The sequence below is a fragment of the Drosophila virilis genome, chromosome 2 (genome assembly GCF_030788295.1).
Source record: "Drosophila virilis strain 15010-1051.87 chromosome 2, Dvir_AGI_RSII-ME, whole genome shotgun sequence".
In the NCBI taxonomy this organism is placed as follows: domain Eukaryota; kingdom Metazoa; phylum Arthropoda; class Insecta; order Diptera; family Drosophilidae; genus Drosophila; species Drosophila virilis.
This window is the reverse complement of record NC_091544.1, coordinates 34,930,808-34,952,514: the sequence shown is the minus strand read 5'-3', so window position 1 is coordinate 34,952,514 and position 21,707 is coordinate 34,930,808. Positions and strand designations below refer to the sequence as shown.

Sequence of the window (21,707 nt, the reverse complement as noted above, 5' to 3'; positions counted from 1 at the left end):
TTTCTTTTTTGTTTTGAACATTCATTTGTTTAGTCATAATATGACAAAAAAAAATGTAACGGGTTCTATGCAACGGTAAATCAGAATTTTGCATTCATCGTGAAATTTGCAAAATGTGTGGTCTATTTTTGGCTCATCTGATTAGGTTTGACAACTTTGACTTCACTTTTTGATTGACTGCGTGTTGGAAAACATCTAATTTCTTTGGTCTACTTAAATTTAAAGTAATTGCTACCATTTTTAAATATGGGTCGGGGAAAATCTTTAACCGATTTTGAAAAAGGTCAAATTAAAGGCTATATTGAATCTGGCCTAAAACCTAATGAAATAGCAAAGAAGATTGGTCGAAGCCAAAACGTGGTAAGCAATTTTCTTCGTAATGAATCCGATTACGGGAAAAAAATGAAAAGAGGAAAAAAATCTGCTACAACGGCATCAGATATGAGACTAATCCTTCGAACTGCTTCGAATTCCCACCTCTCTGCCAGTAGAATCAGGGATGAATGCGGTGTAAATGCTAGTTTGGCAACGGTCAAACGAGTTATTCGGAGTGCTAAACACTTAAAGAGATTAAAAATACAAAACTAGAGGATAAACCATTAAAATGGTTACAAGGGTATTTTGTAGTTGTGCAAAATCCAAATGTATGTAACAGCCAGTAGGAAGCGTCTCCGACCCCATAAGGTATATATTTTCTTGACCAGCATCAATAGCCGAGTCGATCTAGCCATGTCCGTCTATCTGTCCGTCCGTCCGTCCGTACGTCCGTATGTATGAACGCAAGGATATCAGAAAATATAAGAGCTATAGACTTGAAATTTTAGATGTAGGTGCTCCTAGTGCCAGCGCAGATCGAGTTTGTTTCCGATAATTGATAAATTACTCCGTTTCCAAGCAATCGATAAAAATCAATATCAATATCCTGTTTGATGGGCAATTTTGGTAAATAATAAGAGCTAGAGTCACGAAACCTGATATGTTGCTTCTAAAATATTATATATTTGTCAGGTATCTTTCATTTTATACCTATCGCCACCTTTCCGCTACCACCCCAGAGCTATAAATCAAGTTATTAACCCAACTTTTATTGCCAACCAATTTGAGCCAAATTTTATTTGATAATGACTATTTCAGTATACACAAATATTCTATGATACAATAAGATATAATGTAGAAGATTTCATAAAGATCGCTTAAGAAAAACCAAAGTTATATGCAACTGCGCAATTGAATAGAACACCTTCCTTAAGAATTTCTGTATGCATGTACAAACACACATTCATGCGCGTCTGCTTCGCATTTTAACAGCATGGTTATTGCGACTTTTTTCTGTAATACTATTTAAGTTCCTTTTTATACCCTGAACCCATTAAAAATGGGTATCCAAATGTATGTAACAGGCAGAAGGAAGCATCTCCGACCCCATAAAATATCAGCATCAATAGCCGAGTCGATCTAGCCATGTCCGTCTGTCTGTCCGTCCGTTTGACCGTATGTATGAACGCAAGTATATCAGAACATATAAGAGCTATAGACTTCAAATTTTAGATGTAGGTGCCCCTAGTGCAAATCGAGTTTGCTTCCGATAATCGATAACTTACTCCGATTCCATGCAATCGATAAGAATCGATATCGATATCCTGTTTTTTGGGGAATTTTGGTAAATAATAAGAGCTAGAGTCACCAAACTTGACATATAGCTTCTAAAATTGGTCGAAGCCAAAACGTGGTAAGCAATTTTCTTCGTAATGAAGCCGATTATGGGAAAAAAATGAAAGGATAAAAATCTGCTACAACGGAATCAGAGAGGCGACTAATCCTTCGAACTGCTTCGAATTCCCAACTCTCTGCCAGTAAAATCAGGAATGAATGCGGTGTAAATGCTAGTTTGGCAACGGTAAAACGAGTTATTCGAACAGTTAAAGAGATTAAAAATAAAAAACCTCCTCTCAATGATACACGGAAGGAAGCGCTACTTCGATTTGCGCGGAATCACATGACATGGAACAAGGAGTGGAAGGCTGTGGTCTTCTCCGAAGACAAAAAGTTTAATCTCGCCGGACCGTATGGCTACAACTATTATTTCACGATATGCGCAATGAGGAATGCTTTTTGAGTCGTCATCACTCCTCTACAGGAGGCGTAATGGTTTGGGGAGCCATATCGTTTTATGGAACTTGCGAGAGGCAGTTTGTTTCCTCAAAGATGAATGCAAATGTCCCCCGACCCTGGTTGAAGCGATAAAAAAAGCCTGGTCAACTATTTCACTGAGTGAAATTGAAAAATATTACGATTCCATATCAACTCGAATGTTTGAAATAATTAAGAATAAGGGTGGTCATACCAAATATTAAATAATGCAGAAATAGTGTCTTTTATTATTTAAGTTACCAAGTGCCATGAAATATTGCTATGAATAATTTTTTTTTATAGTTTTGTCGGTCAAACCTGTTCACTTGAGCCAAAAATTATGTAGATTTTCAGTTATGTTTTTGAAAATATAATAAAAAAAAATATAAAAACCAAACCAAACAAAAAACTTTTGTATTTTATAAATAATTGATCGTTTTACTTAACAAAATTTATTTGGTTTAAATCCGAGTGCTCGTTATGAAGATATTATGTTCTAAGTCTAAAAAAGAAGTCAAACCTATTCAGTTGAGCGGCACTGGTTTTTTTGTCTTAACAACTTGCCCGCCAGCAAGATACTGACGGCGTCTTTATTTTCAATTTAGCTCATTACATAGCAACCTTTTTTAAATTTAAATGGCAACAGAAGTTATAAATTTGTTGGCAAAAACATATTGCAGCCCTATCACATTTAACAGCGTGTCAGTATTTTGTTATTTGCTAACATTTAAATTTATTGACAGCTCAACTATCGTGTGGCAACTTATCGGCTAAACGCGTTTTTGGTATTTTTTCTATTTATATCGTTGGCAACTCACTATTAATGAACATTTCCGCTTCCCAGGTCTGACGCAAATGTTACGAATTCGGGAGCATCACGGGCATCTTCCAAACCGCTTGCTCATCATGGTCAGTATTGCCGTCGCGGGAACTATGTTTTTATGCCCCCTAATTTAGTAGGAGAGGCATCAATGACGACGTTTCCTGAGGCGGCTCTCGAAGGCTACGCATCACGTTCGGCCTGTATGCACGCTTTATTGGGCGGCCGCAGCTGTACGTTATTTAAACTCCATAGGATTGGATGGCCTGAATGCCACGTAGGCGATAACAGCATGCTGGATGGAGCCCACTCAGAACTGTTGGGCCATTGTATACCCCGCTTGGTTGGGCGATGCCGAAGCCGTCGCTCACCCCAGATTTAGTATATGGCTCATGGACCGTCTGGGCGTATTATCTTCTTGGTGAGTGTTTCTCTGGCGATCGCAAGAAACGCATCTTATTGGCTCCTCAGAGTTGGATAGCCTGGATAACAGGCCGGAGACGATACAGGAATGCTGGATGGAGCCCTCTCAGAGCTGCCGAGCTATTATCGACTCAAAGCCGTCGCTCATTCCAAGTTAAGCACATCATCCGGCAGGCCGTCGTGGAGCACCACGTGGAAGCGTCGTGGATTGGAGCATCTGGCAGCGCCTCTCAAACGCCATACAATTTGCAGGTCAGCTGGCTCAAGCGGTCGCAAAAACGCATCATGTCGGCTTCTCAGTGTTGGATGGCCTAATTAACAGGCCAAAGGCCATACAGGATGCTGGATGGAGCCCACTACAGTGCCCAGATTCAGTAGGTGGCTCAGTAAACCGTCTGAGCGTATCGTATTCTTGGTGAGTGTTTATCTGTAACTTGCAAGCAGAGTGTTTGACTTTATGTTTCAATTTGCAGAACAACACATCAGCCTCGTAGTCTGGAAAACATCCAGTGGCGTCCCTCACACGCCAAACAACACGTGCAGGAATCGCATTAATCCACTGAAAGCGGTCGCTAATTCCAAAATGGACACATAATCCAGTAGGCCGACCTGGAGCATCTCGTCTTGGAAACGTCGTTGATTCGCACATCTGGAATTGTCTCTCACACGCTTCCCCACTTTGCAGGATCTGGAAGTCAGCTCGTTTTGCCGGTCGTAGCAGCGTATTTATCGACTCAAAGCGGTCGCTCATTCCAAAATGGACACATCATCCAGTAGGCCGACCTGGAGCATCTCGTCTTTGAAACTTCGTGGATTCGCACATCTGGCAGCGTCTCTCACACGCAACCCCACTTTGCCGGATCTGGAAGTCAGTTCGTTTTGGCGGTCGTAGCAGCGCATTAATCGACTCAAAACCATCGCTCATTCCAAAATGGGCACATCATCCAGTAGGCCGTCGTGGAGCATTTCGACTTTTTGGTGAGTGAGTGACTTTATTTGCAGGACAGCACGGAAGCGTCGTGGATTGGAACATCTGGCGGCGTCTCTCCACGCCATACCACTCGTCCAGAATTTGCAGGTCAGCCGACCTTGACAGTCGCAACAACGCATCATGTCGGCTCCACAGAGCTGGATGGCCAGATTAACAGGCTGGAGATGATACAGGATGCTGGATAGAGCCCACTCAGAGCTGCTGAGCTATTGCATATTTTGTTTGGGTGGGCGATGCCAAATCCGTCGCTCACCCAAAGTTTAGCCCAGTAGACCGTCGTGGGCGTATCGTCTTCTTGGTGAGTATGTGTCTGTAACTTTTAAGCAGAGCTTTTGATTTTATGTTTTTAATTTGCAGAACAACACATCAGCCTCGTAGTTTGGAATACATCCAGTGGCGTCTCTCACACGCCACACAACTTATCCAGGAATTTCAGGTCAGTTTGTCTTGGCGGTCGTAGCAGCGTATTAATCGATTCAAAGCGGTCGCTCATTCCAAAATGAACACATCATCCGGTAGGCTGACGAGGAGCATTAGGTTTTGGAAACGTCGTGGGTTGGCACATCTGGCAGTGTCTCTCACACGCAACCCCATTCTTGCAGGATTTGGAGGTCAGTGACTTTGGCAGTCGCAGAAACGGATCATGTCGGCTCCTCAACGTTGGATGGCCTGATTAACAGGCCGAAGCCGATACAGGATGCTGGATGGAGCCCACTACAGAGCCCAAATTCAATACGTGGCTCAGTAGACCGTCGTAGGCGTATCGTCTTCTTGATAAGTATGTATTTGTCCAGGAGTTGCAGGTCAGCTGATGTAGGTGCTCCTAGTGCCAGCGCACATCGAGTTTGTTTCCGATAATTGATAAATTACTCCGTTTCCAAGCAATCGATAAAAATCAATATCAATATCCTGTTTGATGGGCAATTTTGGTAAATAATAAGAGCTAGAGTCACGAAACCTGATATGTTGCTTCTAAAATATTATATATTTGTCAGGTATCTTTCATTTTATACCTATCGCCACCTTTCCGCTACCACCCCAGAGCTATAAATCAAGTTATTAACCCAACTTTTATTGCCAACCAATTTGAGCCAGATTTTATTTGATAATGACTATTTCAGTATACACAAATATTCTATGATACAATAAGATATAATGTAGAAGATTTCGTAAAGATCGCTTAAGAAAAACCAAAGTTATATGCAACTGCGCAATTGAATAGAACACCTTCTTTAAGAATTTCTGTATGCATGTACAAACACACATTCATGCGCGTCTGCTTCGCATTTTAACAGCATGGTTATTGCGACTTTTTTCTGTAATACTATTGAAGTTCCTTTTTATACCCTGAACCCATTAAAAATGGGTATCCAAATGTATGTAACAGGCAGAAGGAAGCATCTCCGACCCCATAAAATATCAGCATCAATAGCCGAGTCGATCTAGCCATGTCCGTCTGTCTGTCCGTCCGTCTGACCGTATGTATGAACGCAAGTATATCAGAACATATAAGAGCTATAGACTTCAAATTTTAGATGTAGGTACCCCTAGTGCAGATCGAGTTTGCTTCCGATAATCGATAACTTAGTCCGATTCCATGCAATCAATAAAAATCGATATCGATATCCTGTTTTTTGGGGAATTTTGGTAAATAATAAGAGCTAGGGTCACCAAACTTGACATATAGCTTCTAAAATTGGTCGAAGCCAAAATGTGGTAAGCAATTTTCTTCGTAATGAAGCCGATTATGGGAAAAAAATGAAAGGAAAAAAATCTGCTACAACGGAATCAGAGAGGCGACTAATCCTTCGAACTGCTTCGAATTCCCAGCTCTCTGCCTGTAAAATCAGGAATGAATGCGGTGTAAATGCTAGTTTGGCAACGGTAAAACGAGTTATTCGAACAGTTAAAGAGATTAAAAATAAAAAACCTCCTCTCAATGATACACGGAAGGAAGCGCTACTTCGATTTGCGCGGAATCACATGACATGGAACAAGGAGTGGAAGGCTGTGGTCTTCTCCGAAGACAAAAAGTTTAATCTCGCCGGACCGTATGGCTACAACTATTATTTCACGATATGCGCAATGAGGAATGCTTTTTGAGTCGTCATCACTCCTCTACAGGAGGCGTAATGGTTTGGGGAGCCATATCGTTTTATGGAACTTGCGAGAGGCAGTTTGTTTCCTCAAAGATGAATGCAAATGTCCCCCGACCCTGGTTGAAGCGATAAAAAAAGCCTGGTCAACTATTTCACTGAGTGAAATTGAAAAATATTACGATTCCATATCAACTCGAATGTTTGAAATAATTAAGAATAAGGGTGGTCATACCAAATATTAAATAATGCAGAAATAGTGTCTTTTATTATTTAAGTTACCAAGTGCCATGAAATATTGCTATGAATAATTTTTTTTTATAGTTTTGTCGGTCAAACCTGTTCACTTGAGCCAAAAATTATGTAGATTTTCAGTTATGCTTTTGAAAATATTATAAAAAACATATAAAAACCAAACCAAACAAAAAACTTTTGTATTTTATAAATAATTGATCGTTTTACTTAACAAAATTTATTTGGTTTAAATCCGAGTGCTCGTTATGAAGATATTATGTTCTAAGTCTAAAAAAGAAGTCAAACCTATTCAGTTGAGCGGCACTGGTTTTTTTGTCTAAACAACTTGCCCGCCAGCAAGATACTGACGTCGTCTTTATTTTCAATTTAACTCATTACATAACAACCTCTTTTAAATTTAAATGGCAACAGAAGTTATAAATTCGTTGGCAAAAACATATTGCAGCCCTATTACATTTAACAGCATGTCAGTATTTTGTTATTTGCCAACATTTAAATTTATTGACAGCTCAACTATCGTGTGGCAACTTATCGGCTAAACGCGTTTTTGGTATTTTTTCTATTTATATCGATGGTTGGCAACTCACTATTAATGAACATTTCCGCTTCCCAGGTCTTGCGCAAATGTTACGAATTCGGGAGCATCACGGGCATCTTCCAAACCGCTTGCTCATCATGGTCATCATTGTCAGAAGCGATTAAAAAAGTCTGGTCAACTAGTTCACTGAATGAAATTGAACAAGTAAGAGGTTCTAGTCGGGAGCTCCCGACTAGCGGATATATATATTATTTTAGAAGCTATATGTCAAGTTTGGTGACTCTTATTATTTACAAAATTGGCCAAGAAAACAGAATATCGATTCGATTTTTATAGATTGCTTGGAAACGGAGTAAGTTATCGATTATCGAACTCGATCTGCGCGGGCACTAGGAGCACCTACATGTAAAATTTGAAGTCTATGGCTCTTATATGTTCTGAGATACTTACCTTCATACATACATACGGACGGACGGACATGGCTAGATCGACTCGGCTATTGATGCTGATACTTTATGGGGTCGGAGATGCTTCCTTCTGCCTGTTACATACATTTGGATTTTGCACAAATACAATATACCCTTATACCCATTTTTAATGGGTTCAGGGAATAAAAAGAAGGCAAACCTATTCAGTTGAGCGGCACCAGGTTTGAAAAATATTTCTTCTATTTTTGCTTCTCTCTTTATTCCTATGGCTATTTTTCCTTCTTTCTTTTTTGTTTTGAACATTCATTTGTTTAGTCATAATATGACAAAAAAAAATGTAACGGGTTCTATGCAACGGTAAATCAGAATTTTGCATTCATCGTGAAATTTGCAAAATGTGTGGTCTATTTTTGGCTCATCTGATTAGGTTTGACAACTTTGACTTCACTTTTTGATTGACTGCGTGTTGGAAAACATCTAATTTCTTTGGTCTACTTAAATTTAAAGTAATTGCTACCATTTTTAAATATGGGTCGGGGAAAATCTTTAACCGATTTTGAAAAAGGTCAAATTAAAGGCTATATTGAATCTGGCCTAAAACCTAATGAAATAGCAAAGAAGATTGGTCGAAGCCAAAACGTGGTAAGCAATTTTCTTCGTAATGAATCCGATTACGGGAAAAAAATGAAAAGAGGAAAAAAATCTGCTACAACGGCATCAGATATGAGACTAATCCTTCGAACTGCTTCGAATTCCCACCTCTCTGCCAGTAGAATCAGGGATGAATGCGGTGTAAATGCTAGTTTGGCAACGGTCAAACGAGTTATTCGGAGTGCTAAACACTTAAAGAGATTAAAAATACAAAACTAGAGGATAAACCATTAAAATGGTTACAAGGGTATTTTGTAGTTGTGCAAAATCCAAATGTATGTAACAGCCAGTAGGAAGCGTCTCCGACCCCATAAGGTATATATTTTCTTGACCAGCATCAATAGCCGAGTCGATCTAGCCATGTCCGTCTATCTGTCCGTCCGTCCGTCCGTACGTCCGTATGTATGAACGCAAGGATATCAGAAAATATAAGAGCTATAGACTTGAAATTTTAGATGTAGGTGCTCCTAGTGCCAGCGCAGATCGAGTTTGTTTCCGATAATTGATAAATTACTCCGTTTCCAAGCAATCGATAAAAATCAATATCAATATCCTGTTTGATGGGCAATTTTGGTAAATAATAAGAGCTAGAGTCACGAAACCTGATATGTTGCTTCTAAAATATTATATATTTGTCAGGTATCTTTCATTTTATACCTATCGCCACCTTTCCGCTACCACCCCAGAGCTATAAATCAAGTTATTAACCCAACTTTTATTGCCAACCAATTTGAGCCAGATTTTATTTGATAATGACTATTTCAGTATACACAAATATTCTATGATACAATAAGATATAATGTAGAAGATTTCATAAAGATCGCTTAAGAAAAACCAAAGTTATATGCAACTGCGCAATTGAATAGAACACCTTCTTTAAGAATTTCTGTATGCATGTACAAACACACATTCATGCGCGTCTGCTTCGCATTTTAACAGCATGGTTATTGCGACTTTTTTCTGTAATACTATTGAAGTTCCTTTTTATACCCTGAACCCATTAAAAATGGGTATCCAAATGTATGTAACAGGCAGAAGGAAGCTTCTCCGACCCCATAAAATATCAGCATCAATAGCCGAGTCGATCTAGCCATGTCCGTCTGTCTGTCCGTCCGTCCGACCGTATGTATGAACGCAAGTATATCAGAACATATAAGAGCTATAGACTTCAAATTTTAGATGTAGGTGCCCTCAGTGCAGATCGAGTTTGCTTCCGATAATCGATAACTTAGTCCGATTCCATGCAATCAATAAAAATCGATATCGATATCCTGTTTTTTGGGGAATTTTGGTAAATAATAAGAGCTAGAGTCACCAAACTTGACATATAGCTTCTAAAATTGGTCGAAGCCAAAACGTGATAAACAATTTTCTTCGTAATGAAGCCGATTATGGGAAAAAAAATAGAAGGAAAAAAATCTGCTACAACGGAATCAGAGAGGCGACTAATCCTTTGAACTGCTTCGAATTCCCAGCTCTCTGCCAGTAAAATCAGGAATGAATGCGGTGTAAATGCTAGTTTGGCAACGGTAAAACGAGTTATTCGAACAGTTAAAGAGATTAAAAATAAAAAACCTCCTCTCAATGATACACGGAAGGAAGCGCTACTTCGATTTGCGCGGGATCACATGACATGCAACAAGGAGTGGAAGGCTGTGGTCTTCTCCGAAGACAAAAAGTTTAATCTCGCCGGACCGTATGGCTACAACTATTATTTCACGATATTTGCAATGAGGAATGCTTTTTGAGTCGTCATCACTCCTCTACAGGAGGCGTAATGGTTTGGGGAGCCATATCGTTTTATGGAACTTGCGAGATGCAGTTTGTTTCCTCAAAGATGAATGCAAATGTCTACAGGACTGTGCGCCGAAAGGTTTTTTCTCAGTTTTCCGAAATTTTTGGACCTATTCAATGGACGTACCAAGAAGACAAAGCCCCCATCCATACAGACCGGGTTACAAAACAGTGGATTAAGGGCCAGAATGTCAACTTGCTCGAGTGACCGCCATACTCCCCAGACATAAATATTATCGAGAACATTTGGGGACTTTTATCCAGGAGAGTGTATGAAGGGGAAGACAATTTCAGGTCTCGGCGACCCTGGTTGAAGCGATAAAAAAAGCCTGGTCGACTATTTCACTGAGTGAAATTGAAAAATATTACGATTCCATATCAACTCGAATGTTTGAAATAATTAAGAATAAGGGTGGTCATACCAAATATTAAATAATGCAGAAATAGTGTCTTTTATTATTTAAGTTACCAAGTGCCATGAAATATTGCTATGAATAATTTTTTTTATAGTTTAGTCGGTCAAACCCGTTCACTTGAGCCAAAAATTATGTAGATTTTCAGTTATGCTTTTGAAAATATAATAAAAAAAATATAAAAACCAAACCAAACAAAAAACTTTTGTATTTTATAAATAATTGATCGTTTTACTTAACAAAATTTATTTGGTTTAAATCCGAGTGCTCGTTATGAAGATATTACGTTCTAAGTCTAAAAAAGAAGTCAAACCTATTCAGTTGAGCGGCACTGGTGTTTTTGTCTTAACAACTTGCCCGCCAGCAAGATACTGACGGCGTCTTTATTTTCAATTTAACTCATTACATAGCAACTTTTTTTAAATTTAAATGGCAACAGAAGTTATAAATTTGTTGGCAAAAACATATTGCAGCCCTATCACATTTAACAGCGTGTCAGTATTTTGTTATTTGCCAACATTTAAATTTATTGACAGCTCAACTATCGTGTGGCAACTTATCGGCTAAACGCGTTTTTGGTATTTTTTCTATTTATATCGATGGTTGGCAACTCACTATTAATGAACATTTCCGCTTCCCAGGTCTGGCGCAAATGTTACGAATTCGGGAGCATCACGGGCATCTTCCAAACCGCTTGCTCATCATGGTCAGTATTGCCGTCGCGGGAACTATGTTTTTATGCCCCCTAATTTAGTAGGAGAGGCATCAATGACGACGTTTCCTGAGGCGGCTCTCGAAGGCTACGCATCACGTTCGGCCTGTATGCACGCTTTATTGGGCGGCCGCAGCTGTACGTTATTTAAACTCCATAGGATTGGATGGCCTGAATGCCACGTAGGCGATAACAGCATGCTGGATGGAGCCCACTCAGAGCTGTTGGGCCATTATATACCCCGCTTGGTTGGGCGATGCCGAAGCCGTCGCTCACCCCAGATTTAGTACATGGCTCATGGACCGTCTGGGCGTATTATCTTCTTGGTGAGTGTTTCTCTGGCGATCGCAAGAAACGCATCTTATTGGCTCCTCAGAGTTGGATAGCCTGGATAACAGGCCGGAGACGATACAGGAATGCTGGATGGAGCCCTCTCAGAGCTGCCGATCTATTATCGACTCAAAGCCGTCGCTCATTCCAAGTTAAGCACATCATCCGGCAGGCCGTCGTGGAGCACCACGTGGAAGCGTCGTGGATTGGAGCATCTGGCAGCGCCTCTCAAACGCCATATAATTTGCAGGTCAGCTGGCTCAAGCGGTCGCAAAAACGCATCATGTCGGCTTCTCAGTGTTGGATGGCCTGATTAACAGGCCAAAGGCCATACAGGATGCTGGATGGAGCCCACTACAGTGCCCAGATTCAGTAGGTGGCTCAGTAAACCGTCTGAGCGTATCGTATTCTTGGTGAGTGTTTATCTGTAACTTGCAAGCAGAGTGTTTGACTTTATGTTTCAATTTGCAGAACAACACATCAGCCTCGTAGTCTGGAAAACATCCAGTGGCGTCCCTCACACGCCACACAACCCGTGCAGGAATCGCATTAATCCACTGAAAGCGGTCGCTAATTCCAAAATGGACACATAATCCAGTAGGCCGACGTGGAGCATCTCGTCTTGGAAACGTCGTTGATTCGCACATCTGGAATTGTCTCTCACACGCAACCCCATTCTTGCAGGATTTGGAGGTCAGTGACTTTGGCAGTCGCAGAAACGGATCATGTCGGCTCCTCAACGTTGGATGGCCTGATTAACAGGCCGAAGCCGATACAGGATGCTGCATGGAGCCCACTACAGAGCCCAAATTCAATACGTGGCTCAGTAGACCGTCGTAGGCGTATCGTCTTCTTGATAAGTATGTATTTGTCCAGGAATTGCAGGTCAGCTGATGTAGGTGTAATTTTTTTCTCAGTTTTCCGAAATTTTTGGACCTATTCAATGGACGTACCAAGAAGACAAAGCCCCCATCCATACAGACCGGGTTACAAAACAGTGGATTAAGGGCCAGAATGTCAACTTGCTCGAGTGGCCGCCATACTCCCCAGACATAAATATTATTGAGAACATTTGGGGACTTTTATCCAGGAGAGTGTATGAAGGGGAAGACAATTTCAGGTCTCGGCGACCCTGGTTGAAGCGATAAACAAAGCCTGGTCAACTATTTCACTGAGTGAAATCGAAAAATATTACTATTCCATATCAACTCAAATGTTTGAAATAATTAAGAATAATGGTGGTCTTTTATTATTTAAGTTACCAAGTGCCATGAAATATTGCTATGAATAATTTTTTTTATAGTTTAGTCGGTCAAACCTGTTCACTTGAGCCAAAAATTATGTAGATTTTCAGTTATGCTTTTGAAAATATAATAAAAAAAATATAAAAACCAAACCAAACAAAAAACTTTTGTATTTTATAAATAATTGATCGTTTTACTTAACAAAATTTATTTGGTTTAAATCCGAGTGCTCGTTATGAAGATATTATGTTCTAAGTCTAAAAAAGAAGTCAAACCTATTCAGTTGAGCGGCACTGGTTTTTTTGTCTAAACAACTTGCCCGCCAGCAAGATACTGACGGCGTCTTTATTTTCAATTTAACTCATTACATAGCAACCTTTTTTAAATTTAAATGGCAACAGAAGTTATAAATTTGTTGGCAAAAACATATTGCAGCCCTATTACATTTAACAGCATGTCAGTATTTTGTTATTTGCTAACATTTAAATTTATTGACAGCTCAACTATCATGTGGCAACTTATCGGCTAAACGCGTTTTTGGTATTTTTTCTATTTATATCGATGGTTGGCAACTCACTATTAATGAACATTTCCGCTTCCCAGGTCTGGCGCAAATGTTACGAATTCGGGAGCATCACGGGCATCTTCCAAACCGCTTGCTCATCATGGTCAGTATTGCCGTCGCGGGAACTATGTTTTTATGCCCCATAATTTAGTAGGAGAGGCATCTCTCGAAGGCTACGCATCACGTTCGGCCTGCATGCACGCTTTATTGGGCGGCCGCAGCTGTACGATATTTCAACTCCATAGGATTGGATGGCCTGAATGCCACGGAGGCGATAACAGCATGCTGGATGGAGCCCACTCAGAGCTGTTGGGCCATTGTATACCCCGCTTGGTTGGGCGATGCCGATGCCGTCGCTCACCCCAGATTTAGTACATGGCTCATGGACCGTCTGGGCGTATTATCTTCTTGGTGAGTGTTTCTCTGGCGATCGCAAGAAACGCATCTTATTGGCTCCTCAGAGTTGGATAGCCTGGATAACAGGCCGGAGACGATACAGAAATGCTGGATGGAGCCCTCTCAGAGCTGCCGAGCTATTATCGACTCAAAGCCGTCGCTCATTCCAAGTTAAGCACATCATACGGCAGGCCGTCGTGGAGCACCACGTGGAAGCGTCGTGGATTGGAGCATCTGGCAGCGCCTCTCAAACGCCATACCATTTGCAGGTCAGCTGGCTCAAGCGGTCGCAAAAACGCATCATGTCGGCTTCTCAGTGTTGGATGGCCTGATTAACAGGCCAAAGGCCATACAGGATGCTGGATGGAGCCCACTACAGTGCCCAGATTCAGTAGGTGGCTCAGTAAACCGTCTGAGCGTATCGTATTCTTGGTGAGTGTTTATCTGTAACTTGCAAGCAGAGTGTTTGACTTTATGTTTCAATTTGCAGAACAACACATCAGCCTCGTAGTCTGGAAAACATCCAGTGGCGTCCCTCACACGCCACACAACCCGTGCAGGAATCGCATTAATCGACTGAAAGCTGTCGCTAATTCCAAAATGGATACATCATCCAGTAGGCCGACCTGGAGCATCTCGTCTTTGAAACTTCGTGGATTCGCACATCTGGCAGCGTCTCTCACACGCAACCCCACTTTGCCGGATCTGGAAGTCAGTTCGTTTTGGCGGTCGTAGCAGCGCATTAATCGACTCAAATCCATCGCTCATCCCAAAATGGGCACATCATCCAGTAGGCCGTCGTGGAGCATTTCGTCTTTTTGGTGAGTGAGTGACTTTATTTGCAGGACAGCACGGAAGCGTCGTGGATTGGAACATCTGGTGGCGTCTCTCCACGCCACACCACTCGTCCAGAATTTGCAGGTCAGCCGACCTTGACAGTCGCAACAACGCATCATGTCGGCTCCACAGAGCTGGATGGCCAGATTAACAGGCTGGAGATGATACAGGATGCTGGATAGAGCCCACTCAGAGCTGCTGAGCTATTGCATATTTTGTTTGGGTGGGCGATGCCAAATCCGTCGCTCACCGCAAATTTAGCCCAGTAGACCGTCGTGGGCGTATCGTCTTCTTGGTGAGTATGTGTCTGTAACTTTTAAGCAGAGCTTTTGATTTTATGTTTTTAATTTGCAGAACAACACATCAGCCTCGTAGTTTGGAATACATGTAGTGGCGTCTCTCACACGCCACACAACTTATCCAGGAATTTAAGGTCAGTTTGTCTTGGCGGTCGTAGCAGCGTATTAATCGATTCAAAGCGGTCGCTCATTCCAAAATGAACACATCATCCAGTAGGCTGACGTGGAGCATTAGGTTTTGGAAACGTCGTGGGTTGGCACATCTGGCAGTGTCTCTCACACGCAACCCCATTCTTGCAGGATTTGGAGGTCAGTGACTTTGGCAGTCGCAGAAACGGATCATGTCGGCTCCTCAACGTTGGATGGCCTGATTAACAGGCCGAAGCCGATACTGGATGCTGGATGGAGCCCACTACAGAGCCCAAATTCAATACGTGGCTCAGTAGACCGTCGTAGGCGTATCGTCTTCTTGATAAGTACATATGTATTTGTCCAGGAATTGCAGGTCAGCTGACTTTAACGGCCGTAGAGACGCATTATATCGGCTCCTCTTAGTTGAGTGGCCCTTCGTGCCGATCTCTCCATGTTTTAATATCTGGTCAATTTGACCGTCGTGGACGTATCATCTTTGTTTGCAGTACAGTACGTCAGCGTTAACGATCGGATCATCCAGCTGCGTCTCTCACACGGCACACAACTCGTCCAGGAAATTGAGGATTGCAAAATGGACACATCATCCAGAAGGCCGTCATGGAGTATTTCGTCTTCTTGGTGAGCATGAAATAAAAATTAAATTTTGTGACTTTATTTGCAGGACAGCACGGAAGCGTCGTGGATTGAACATCTGGTGGCGTTTCCCAGACGCCACGCAACTTGGCAACTTGCAGATCAGCAGTCTTTGGCAGTCATAGCAGCGCTTTTAATCGACATTTTAGGAGTTTGATGGCCTGAAACCGGACGCAATACACGATATTATTTTTATTTTATTTTTTTTAGGTGGACGATGCTATGGCCGCAAGTCTCTCCGAGTTTAGTATTGGCCCAGTAGGTTATCTTGGGTGTTTGCGTTTTCCATGTCTTCATCCAGAACGCGTTCCAGCGACTCGCAGACTTTCTGAAGACCATGATCTAGCAGTGTTTCATTGCTGTCGGCCATTTTTAACTGGCCTTGTTGAAGTTGTGGCTGCTGTCGATGTGGCAGTGATTGCAAGTTTGCTGGCTCCTCAGTTGATGTCGTTAGCGGCTGTTGTGACTACCTTGATAGAGCCTGTGGAGTTTGTATTGGCAGAGCTTGCTGTGCTTGTTGATCCTGCTGCCTCGCGTCCACATAGCCTGGTAGGATTAATCGCTGGAGTGGGGGCTGGCCCTGGATGCGGACCACTAGCTCTTCGCGAGTGATTTGTCCGCTTCTATACATTCTTCTATACGAATTTATACTTGATTCTCCGTATCTTCTAGGAGGCGGCCAATTTGATTGCTGGACCCTTTGCCTGGCCTGGATTTTGGCCAGTCTCTCATTTTCTCGCCTCTCAAGCTCTTCTTCTTGAAGCCGGAGAAGTGTTGGAATTTGCTCCCTGTCTTGCATCATTTGTTGTACCTGTTGTGTTTGCCGAGCGGTGTGTTGTATGTGAGATGGCTGTCCTTGGCGCTGTTGAGGCCCATGTCGTTGCTGCAGCGATCGTATGTGTTGTTGTATTTGCTGCGTGTAGGGGGACCCTCTGTAAGCGCTGCGGCTCAAATGGGTGCGATAGCAGATTTCGTGCCTCAGAATTTGCGTGTCTGGTCAAGGAGCTTGCTTGAGAGAGGTATGTTTGGTTCCCTCCAACAGCTGTCGTTGGCAACGCAGCGGCACACATGATCACTGTATCGTCGGCGTATATTGATAATAGCATGTGGATTTTTTGGGCTCCATAATATGTGCTTCGCATGAGTGATGGAAGGGGCATATCCGAGGAGTATAATGTATACAATATTGGGCCCAGTTGTTACGGAACTGCTTGTTTCTCAGTGGGCCGCGCCGGCTGGCTCATCGGATTCTCTGGGTGTAGTCCCATCCCTGGCCCGCAGTCCGTTTCTCTGTACCTTCATTTATATCGTATTTATTTTTCTTTGATTACACACCGACTTCAAAGAAGCCGAGTGCTTCTTCACCATTGGGCGCCATATTGTTACGGAACTGCTTGTTTCTCAGTGGGCCGCGCCGGCGGGCTCATCGGATTTTTCGGGTGTAGTTCCATCCCTGGCGCGCAGTCCGGACAATCGATAACAACAAAGCTACACTTCTGTAGCAAAACAGACTCACACAACTAACTAACCAATATTCGGATCTGCTAACTCATGAACAAAATAAACAGCTGTAACAACTATGAAAATGTAAACAACAAAGGTGAGACATTTAATATAAATTAACAAAAAAACACTATTTATCAACCTTACTCTTCCAGATCGGGCCCCGGTTCCGGACCCAGCGTACCCGCTCCACCATGAGACGATCACCTACACTCGTCTCCCTCATTTTGGCCACTAAATGGCCTACATTAGCCAGTGTCGACCCTCATGCCCACTCTCCCCAACAATTTACTTTAGCCGGACATGCTTTCTTTCAATAAGTGCGTATAATTGGTTGCGTCTTCTTAAAATTTATAACATTTTAATCGTCGCTTATGGCGTTTATCTTTGCAGCTATTTAGAATCTCATGCAAGTGGATATTTCGTTAACTTCACAGGTGCGTATAATGGTTTATGTATTCTTATAATTATTGGCATTAATATTTCTTTTATTTCTTTCTAATTTGCACGAGGTCTCCATTCAGATAAATAAGTATTCATGCACGTGAACATTTCTTCCCCGGGTGCGTATTAATGTTGCACATATTTATACTTATGGACAAAGTGTATAAATTCCTAAATTTTTCTCTTATCTTATAGAATTAATTTTTTTTTTATTTTAACACCACTAAATGGAACAGGCGACGAAATACTACAAAGATATTGCTAGTCGCCGCAAAAGAAACACGCAAGGAGGCAATTTAGAGGCAATCGTTGCGACGATTTAGGAACAATAAAAACAATAAAAACGATAATCAGTCGTGCAACAGGTAGGTGATATAGATCTGTATTAAATCGCTTAATTATACCTTACCCTACCTAAAGAGCTCTCAGGGGTGGTAGGGGCGATTTAAATGGATAATTCCAATTAGGTAAGTATGTGAGCTTAGTTCACGCAAGTGTTAATTTTAAATTTTTATATTTTACAGGCACAGATGCATCACCTTTGGAGTTTCCCTCACCGTTCGCACTCTAAAGTGAAGCTCGGCGTAAGTGCCTATGTATGTATAGATATAATTTATAAATACAAAGGAAAGAACTAAATTTAACGACAAAAAAAATCTGCTCCTTTTCAGGGAGTACTTTTCAGGAGTCTTCATCATTTCTCTGCCAAGGGCCCGAACGAGGATGGGCAAAAAGAGGAAAGGACTCCTTTGGCTTCAGGTCCCACACCGCTGAAGTCTTATATGGCACGAGTAGGTAGCTCATCATCGCGCAGCGTGTAGTGGAATCCGAGAAGCACGACGGAAGTAGAGAATATCCATAAACATGAGAAGTTTTCTTGTAGAGGTTGATGACGGTAAGTCACGTTCGCATGATGGCGAAACGGTCGCGACCGTTTATCGTAGCCTGGTGGTAGCCGCCACGAATAACAAAATAACAAAATAGCTTGTGATAGAATGTGATATAAGGGTAGGTATTACTAGAGTTTGTTTATTGTTTTCTATTTGTTTTGTCCCACTCTGTGCTAATATTTGGAATGTGCTGGCCGTAGTTAAATGAACTTCGGAGACAGGTAACCCAGGACGATATAAAGCCGATCCTGCGCCGCACCTGTCACACAGCATATCCTAAGGGTGCCCAGAAGTGCGACAGAAACCAAATAGCCTTCAAGGTAGCGTTCTTTGAATACCGTTCGTCAGTCAAACTGATGAACTGAGCAGTTGACGAATGCTTAAGTGTTGTCCACTGTCCAGATTATGCGTAGATTAGTTAGCCTGTGTTAGGATTTGTCTTCTCTCCCCCAAGTATTTGAAATTAATTAGAAAGAAAAAAATTTATTTTTGTGAGTGTTTTTGTGGTCGATGTGTATTAATTTATTATTATTTATTAGTAAGCTTGTTAGTGGGTGTTTATTTATTTATTAATTTATTAGGAATATTGGTAAAGTTATTTTTATAAGGGTAGTAAGCCTTGTAGAAGAGAGGGGTACAGTTCTCAGAAGGGATAAGTATGGCTGAGAAACAGGTGTCTGATTGGGCTTCTGACGCTGATGGGGCGTCGGCTCTGCCACCGCCGCGACCGGTTGGGGGGCTGGTGCGAACGCCAATGAATTTCCGGGGATTTCCAGAGAGACAGATCCCGGAAGAGGGTCACCTAGTAGACTTGGAGAAAGAATTGGCGCAACTAGATAAACCTCCACGGAACCTGGAGTTCTCAAAAGCCCCGAAAGACTCAGTGCTCAAGTTGGCGGCAAACGCGGCGATCGCTCAGGCCCACCAAACGTATCGGCATGCTCTGCCATCTGGTATCAGCGAGTCCATCCGCGAGGAGATGCAAGCTGGCTTCATGGAAATGATGAAGGGCATCATTGATGTGCTCAGGCCGCCAGGGAGCCAAAACGCCGAGACTAACACTGCGCCGAAGCCGCCGAGACATGTCGAGCCGGGACCACGAACAGGCGCCATCCCGAAAGAACGGGAAGTGCCCAGTTTACGTTGCAGATGCTCAGTCGAGCCAATAACCGCCATTGCCGAGTAGAGGACCGGAGAGCGGATGATTTTCAACCGGAGGAGGCGTACGCCAATGTACGAGAAATGGCGTACATGAAGCTCGAGCGGTGAAACGTCAAGTTTGACGGCAAGGACGCGATGAATTCGGACGAGGACTTCGTATTCCGCCTGGAGTTCCTGCAGAGGCAGTCTCAATGCCCGTGGAAGGAGGTCCTTCCTAATCGCCGCAAAAGAAACACGCAAGGAGGCAATTAAGAGGCAATCGTTGCGACGATTTAGGAACAATGTGCGCACACAAATACTTAAAGCTGAGTATGTTACGATAATCAGTCGTGCAACAGGTAGGTGATATAGATCTGTATTAAATCGCTCAATTCTACCTTACCCTACCTAAAGAGCTCTCAGGGGTGGTAAGGGGCGATTTAAATGGATAATTAAAATTAGGTAAGTATGTGAGCTTAGTTCGCGCAAGTGTTAATTTTAAATTTTTATATTTTACAGGCGCAGATGGATCACCTTTGGAGTTTCCCTCACCGTTCGCACTCTAAAGTGAAGCTCGGCGTAAGTGCCTATGTATGTATAGATATATTTTATAAATACAAAAAAAGAAAACTAAATTTAACGACAAAAAAAATCTGCTTCTTTTCAGGGAGTACGATCAAGAGTCTTCATCAATTCTCAGCCAAGGGCCCGAACGAGGATGGGCAAAAAGGAAACGGACTCACTCGGGGGATGTGGGTGTGGTGTCGCCTGTGGCCGCTTCTTCGTTGTTGGCCCCCGGTCGTTGGTGGCTCGTCTCGTCGCCTTCAGGGTTGCGCCGACGCTTGGCTGGCGGCGTCGCGCATATGGCTGGTGTGCGCCGCTGAGCCGAATACTGGCCTTTGGTATGTTTCGTGGGCCTCTCTGCTGCGAGACTGGTCCCTTTGTTGCCAGAGCCGTTAATTTTTATTATTTTATTGGTTCGTCTCTCGTCGCACTTAAGTTTCAAGTTTTATTTTATATATATATATTTTTTATATATATTTTGTGACTTGAGCGGTTTAATTTACTTATACCTATTAAATTGCAGAAAAAACATAACCAAAATTTTCATTTGTCTGTTAAGTTATTTGTTATTACGCGCTGGCCTAACTTGCCAGATGAAAATAAATTCGAATGTTTTGAGCCGATATGCAATATACAAATTTTATGCTCACTTCGAGCTAGCACGCCCGCCGTTAACTGTTGATCAAATCGAAATCCCTCTCCATTTGGGCAGCAACATCATCGGTGCCGAATTTTGGAACACGCATACATTGGCGAGGCGGCACCGTTGCTGCCCATCTGCACAGCTGCAGTTTTTTGGGTCAATGGTCCAAATGACGGCCAAGGGCATAACCAAGGGCATGCGATCCACTCTCCTCATAGTCTCTTTAAGAGCGAACCGGGCGGCCAATAGCAATCGTCGCTCTTGGCGCCGTGGATCGCAAGTCTGGCGTTGCCACCCTTCAAAAATTTGGGCTCCACCGTGGGCCCAGCTTCACTCCGCATACTCTGACCATATGACAAAAAGTATCGGCGTGGCCGATAATATCGCACGCAACCAACTAAGTACACCCTCGGTGCTGCCGATAACGTCAAATGCAACAAAGTACACTGCCCTGTGGAACGCCGGCAGCAATTCGACCTGTTCTGGATTTGACACCGTCATTGCAGTTTACCATAATAGTGCGCTCATTTAGGTAGTTTTCGAGTATCGTATAAAGGTTTGATGATAACAATTTTATCAGTTTATTCAGTAGGCCGTTATGCCACACGCGGTCAAAGGCTTCTGAGATGTCTATATAGACCGCTGAGCAAAACTGCCGCTCTTCGTATGCGCGTAATATAAATTGCATAACGCTGGCCAGTTGCTGCTCAGTGCCGTGCTCTCGCCTGAAGCCGAACTGATGGCTGGGCATTGCCTTGGAAAAATCCTGGGCTTCGAAGTGCCTTGATATTAAGAGCTTCTCAAAGATCTTTGAT

The 21,707-nt window shown here is 42.5% G+C and overlaps 1 protein-coding gene and 2 long non-coding RNA genes across 15 annotated transcripts; all 3 read left to right on the top strand.

Moving 5' to 3' along the window:
• The first annotated feature begins 2,960 nt into the window (after nt 1-2,960).
• Nucleotides 2,961-6,867, top strand: LOC116650044 (uncharacterized). 6 transcript variants are annotated; one of them, XR_011416191.1, is made up of 4 exons: nt 2,961-3,371; nt 3,422-3,788; nt 3,847-4,662; nt 4,722-6,867. It is a non-coding gene; the product is annotated as an uncharacterized lncRNA (long non-coding RNA). The 6 variants fall into 6 exon arrangements; XR_011416193.1 differs by having other exon boundaries at nt 2,961-3,788; nt 4,722-4,800; nt 4,884-6,867; XR_011416194.1 differs by having other exon boundaries at nt 2,961-3,788; nt 4,722-6,248; nt 6,318-6,867.
• A 4,239-nt stretch (nt 6,868-11,106) lies between these two features.
• Nucleotides 11,107-12,929, top strand: LOC116650046 (uncharacterized). 2 transcript variants are annotated; one of them, XR_011416245.1, is made up of 4 exons: nt 11,107-11,577; nt 11,628-11,994; nt 12,053-12,441; nt 12,499-12,929. It is a non-coding gene; the product is annotated as an uncharacterized lncRNA (long non-coding RNA). The 2 variants fall into 2 exon arrangements; XR_011416244.1 differs by having other exon boundaries at nt 11,107-11,994.
• A 265-nt stretch (nt 12,930-13,194) lies between these two features.
• LOC116650045 (uncharacterized) lies at nt 13,195-20,767 on the top strand. Of its 7 annotated transcripts, none has more exons than XR_011416173.1 (12): nt 13,195-13,365; nt 13,429-13,801; nt 13,852-14,218; nt 14,277-14,918; nt 14,978-17,308; nt 17,367-17,531; nt 17,605-17,774; nt 17,851-18,020; nt 18,076-18,122; nt 18,180-18,251; nt 18,327-20,276; nt 20,353-20,767. XR_011416173.1 is itself a non-coding variant. In XM_032433362.2 (11 exons), exon 10 carries the CDS (start codon nt 19,204-19,206, stop codon nt 19,729-19,731), a length of 528 nt encoding a protein of 175 aa, XP_032289253.1. In that variant the 5' UTR covers nt 13,221-13,365; nt 13,429-14,218; nt 14,277-14,918; nt 14,978-17,308; nt 17,367-17,531; nt 17,605-17,774; nt 17,851-18,020; nt 18,076-18,122; nt 18,180-18,251; nt 18,327-19,203; the 3' UTR covers nt 19,732-20,276; nt 20,353-20,767. The 7 variants fall into 7 exon arrangements, 1 of the variants encoding a protein (XP_032289253.1); XR_011416177.1 differs by having other exon boundaries at nt 13,429-14,218; nt 14,978-16,257; nt 16,381-17,308; XR_011416175.1 differs by having other exon boundaries at nt 13,429-14,218; nt 17,605-17,648; nt 17,736-17,774.
• Nucleotides 20,768-21,707: the final 940 nt, after the last annotated feature.

What these genes read in the sequence shown, in the direction of transcription:
- LOC116650045 (XM_032433362.2), top strand. Translation starts at nt 19,204, where the DNA reads ATGGCTGAGAAACAGGTGTCTGATTGGGCTTCTGACGCTGATGGGGCG.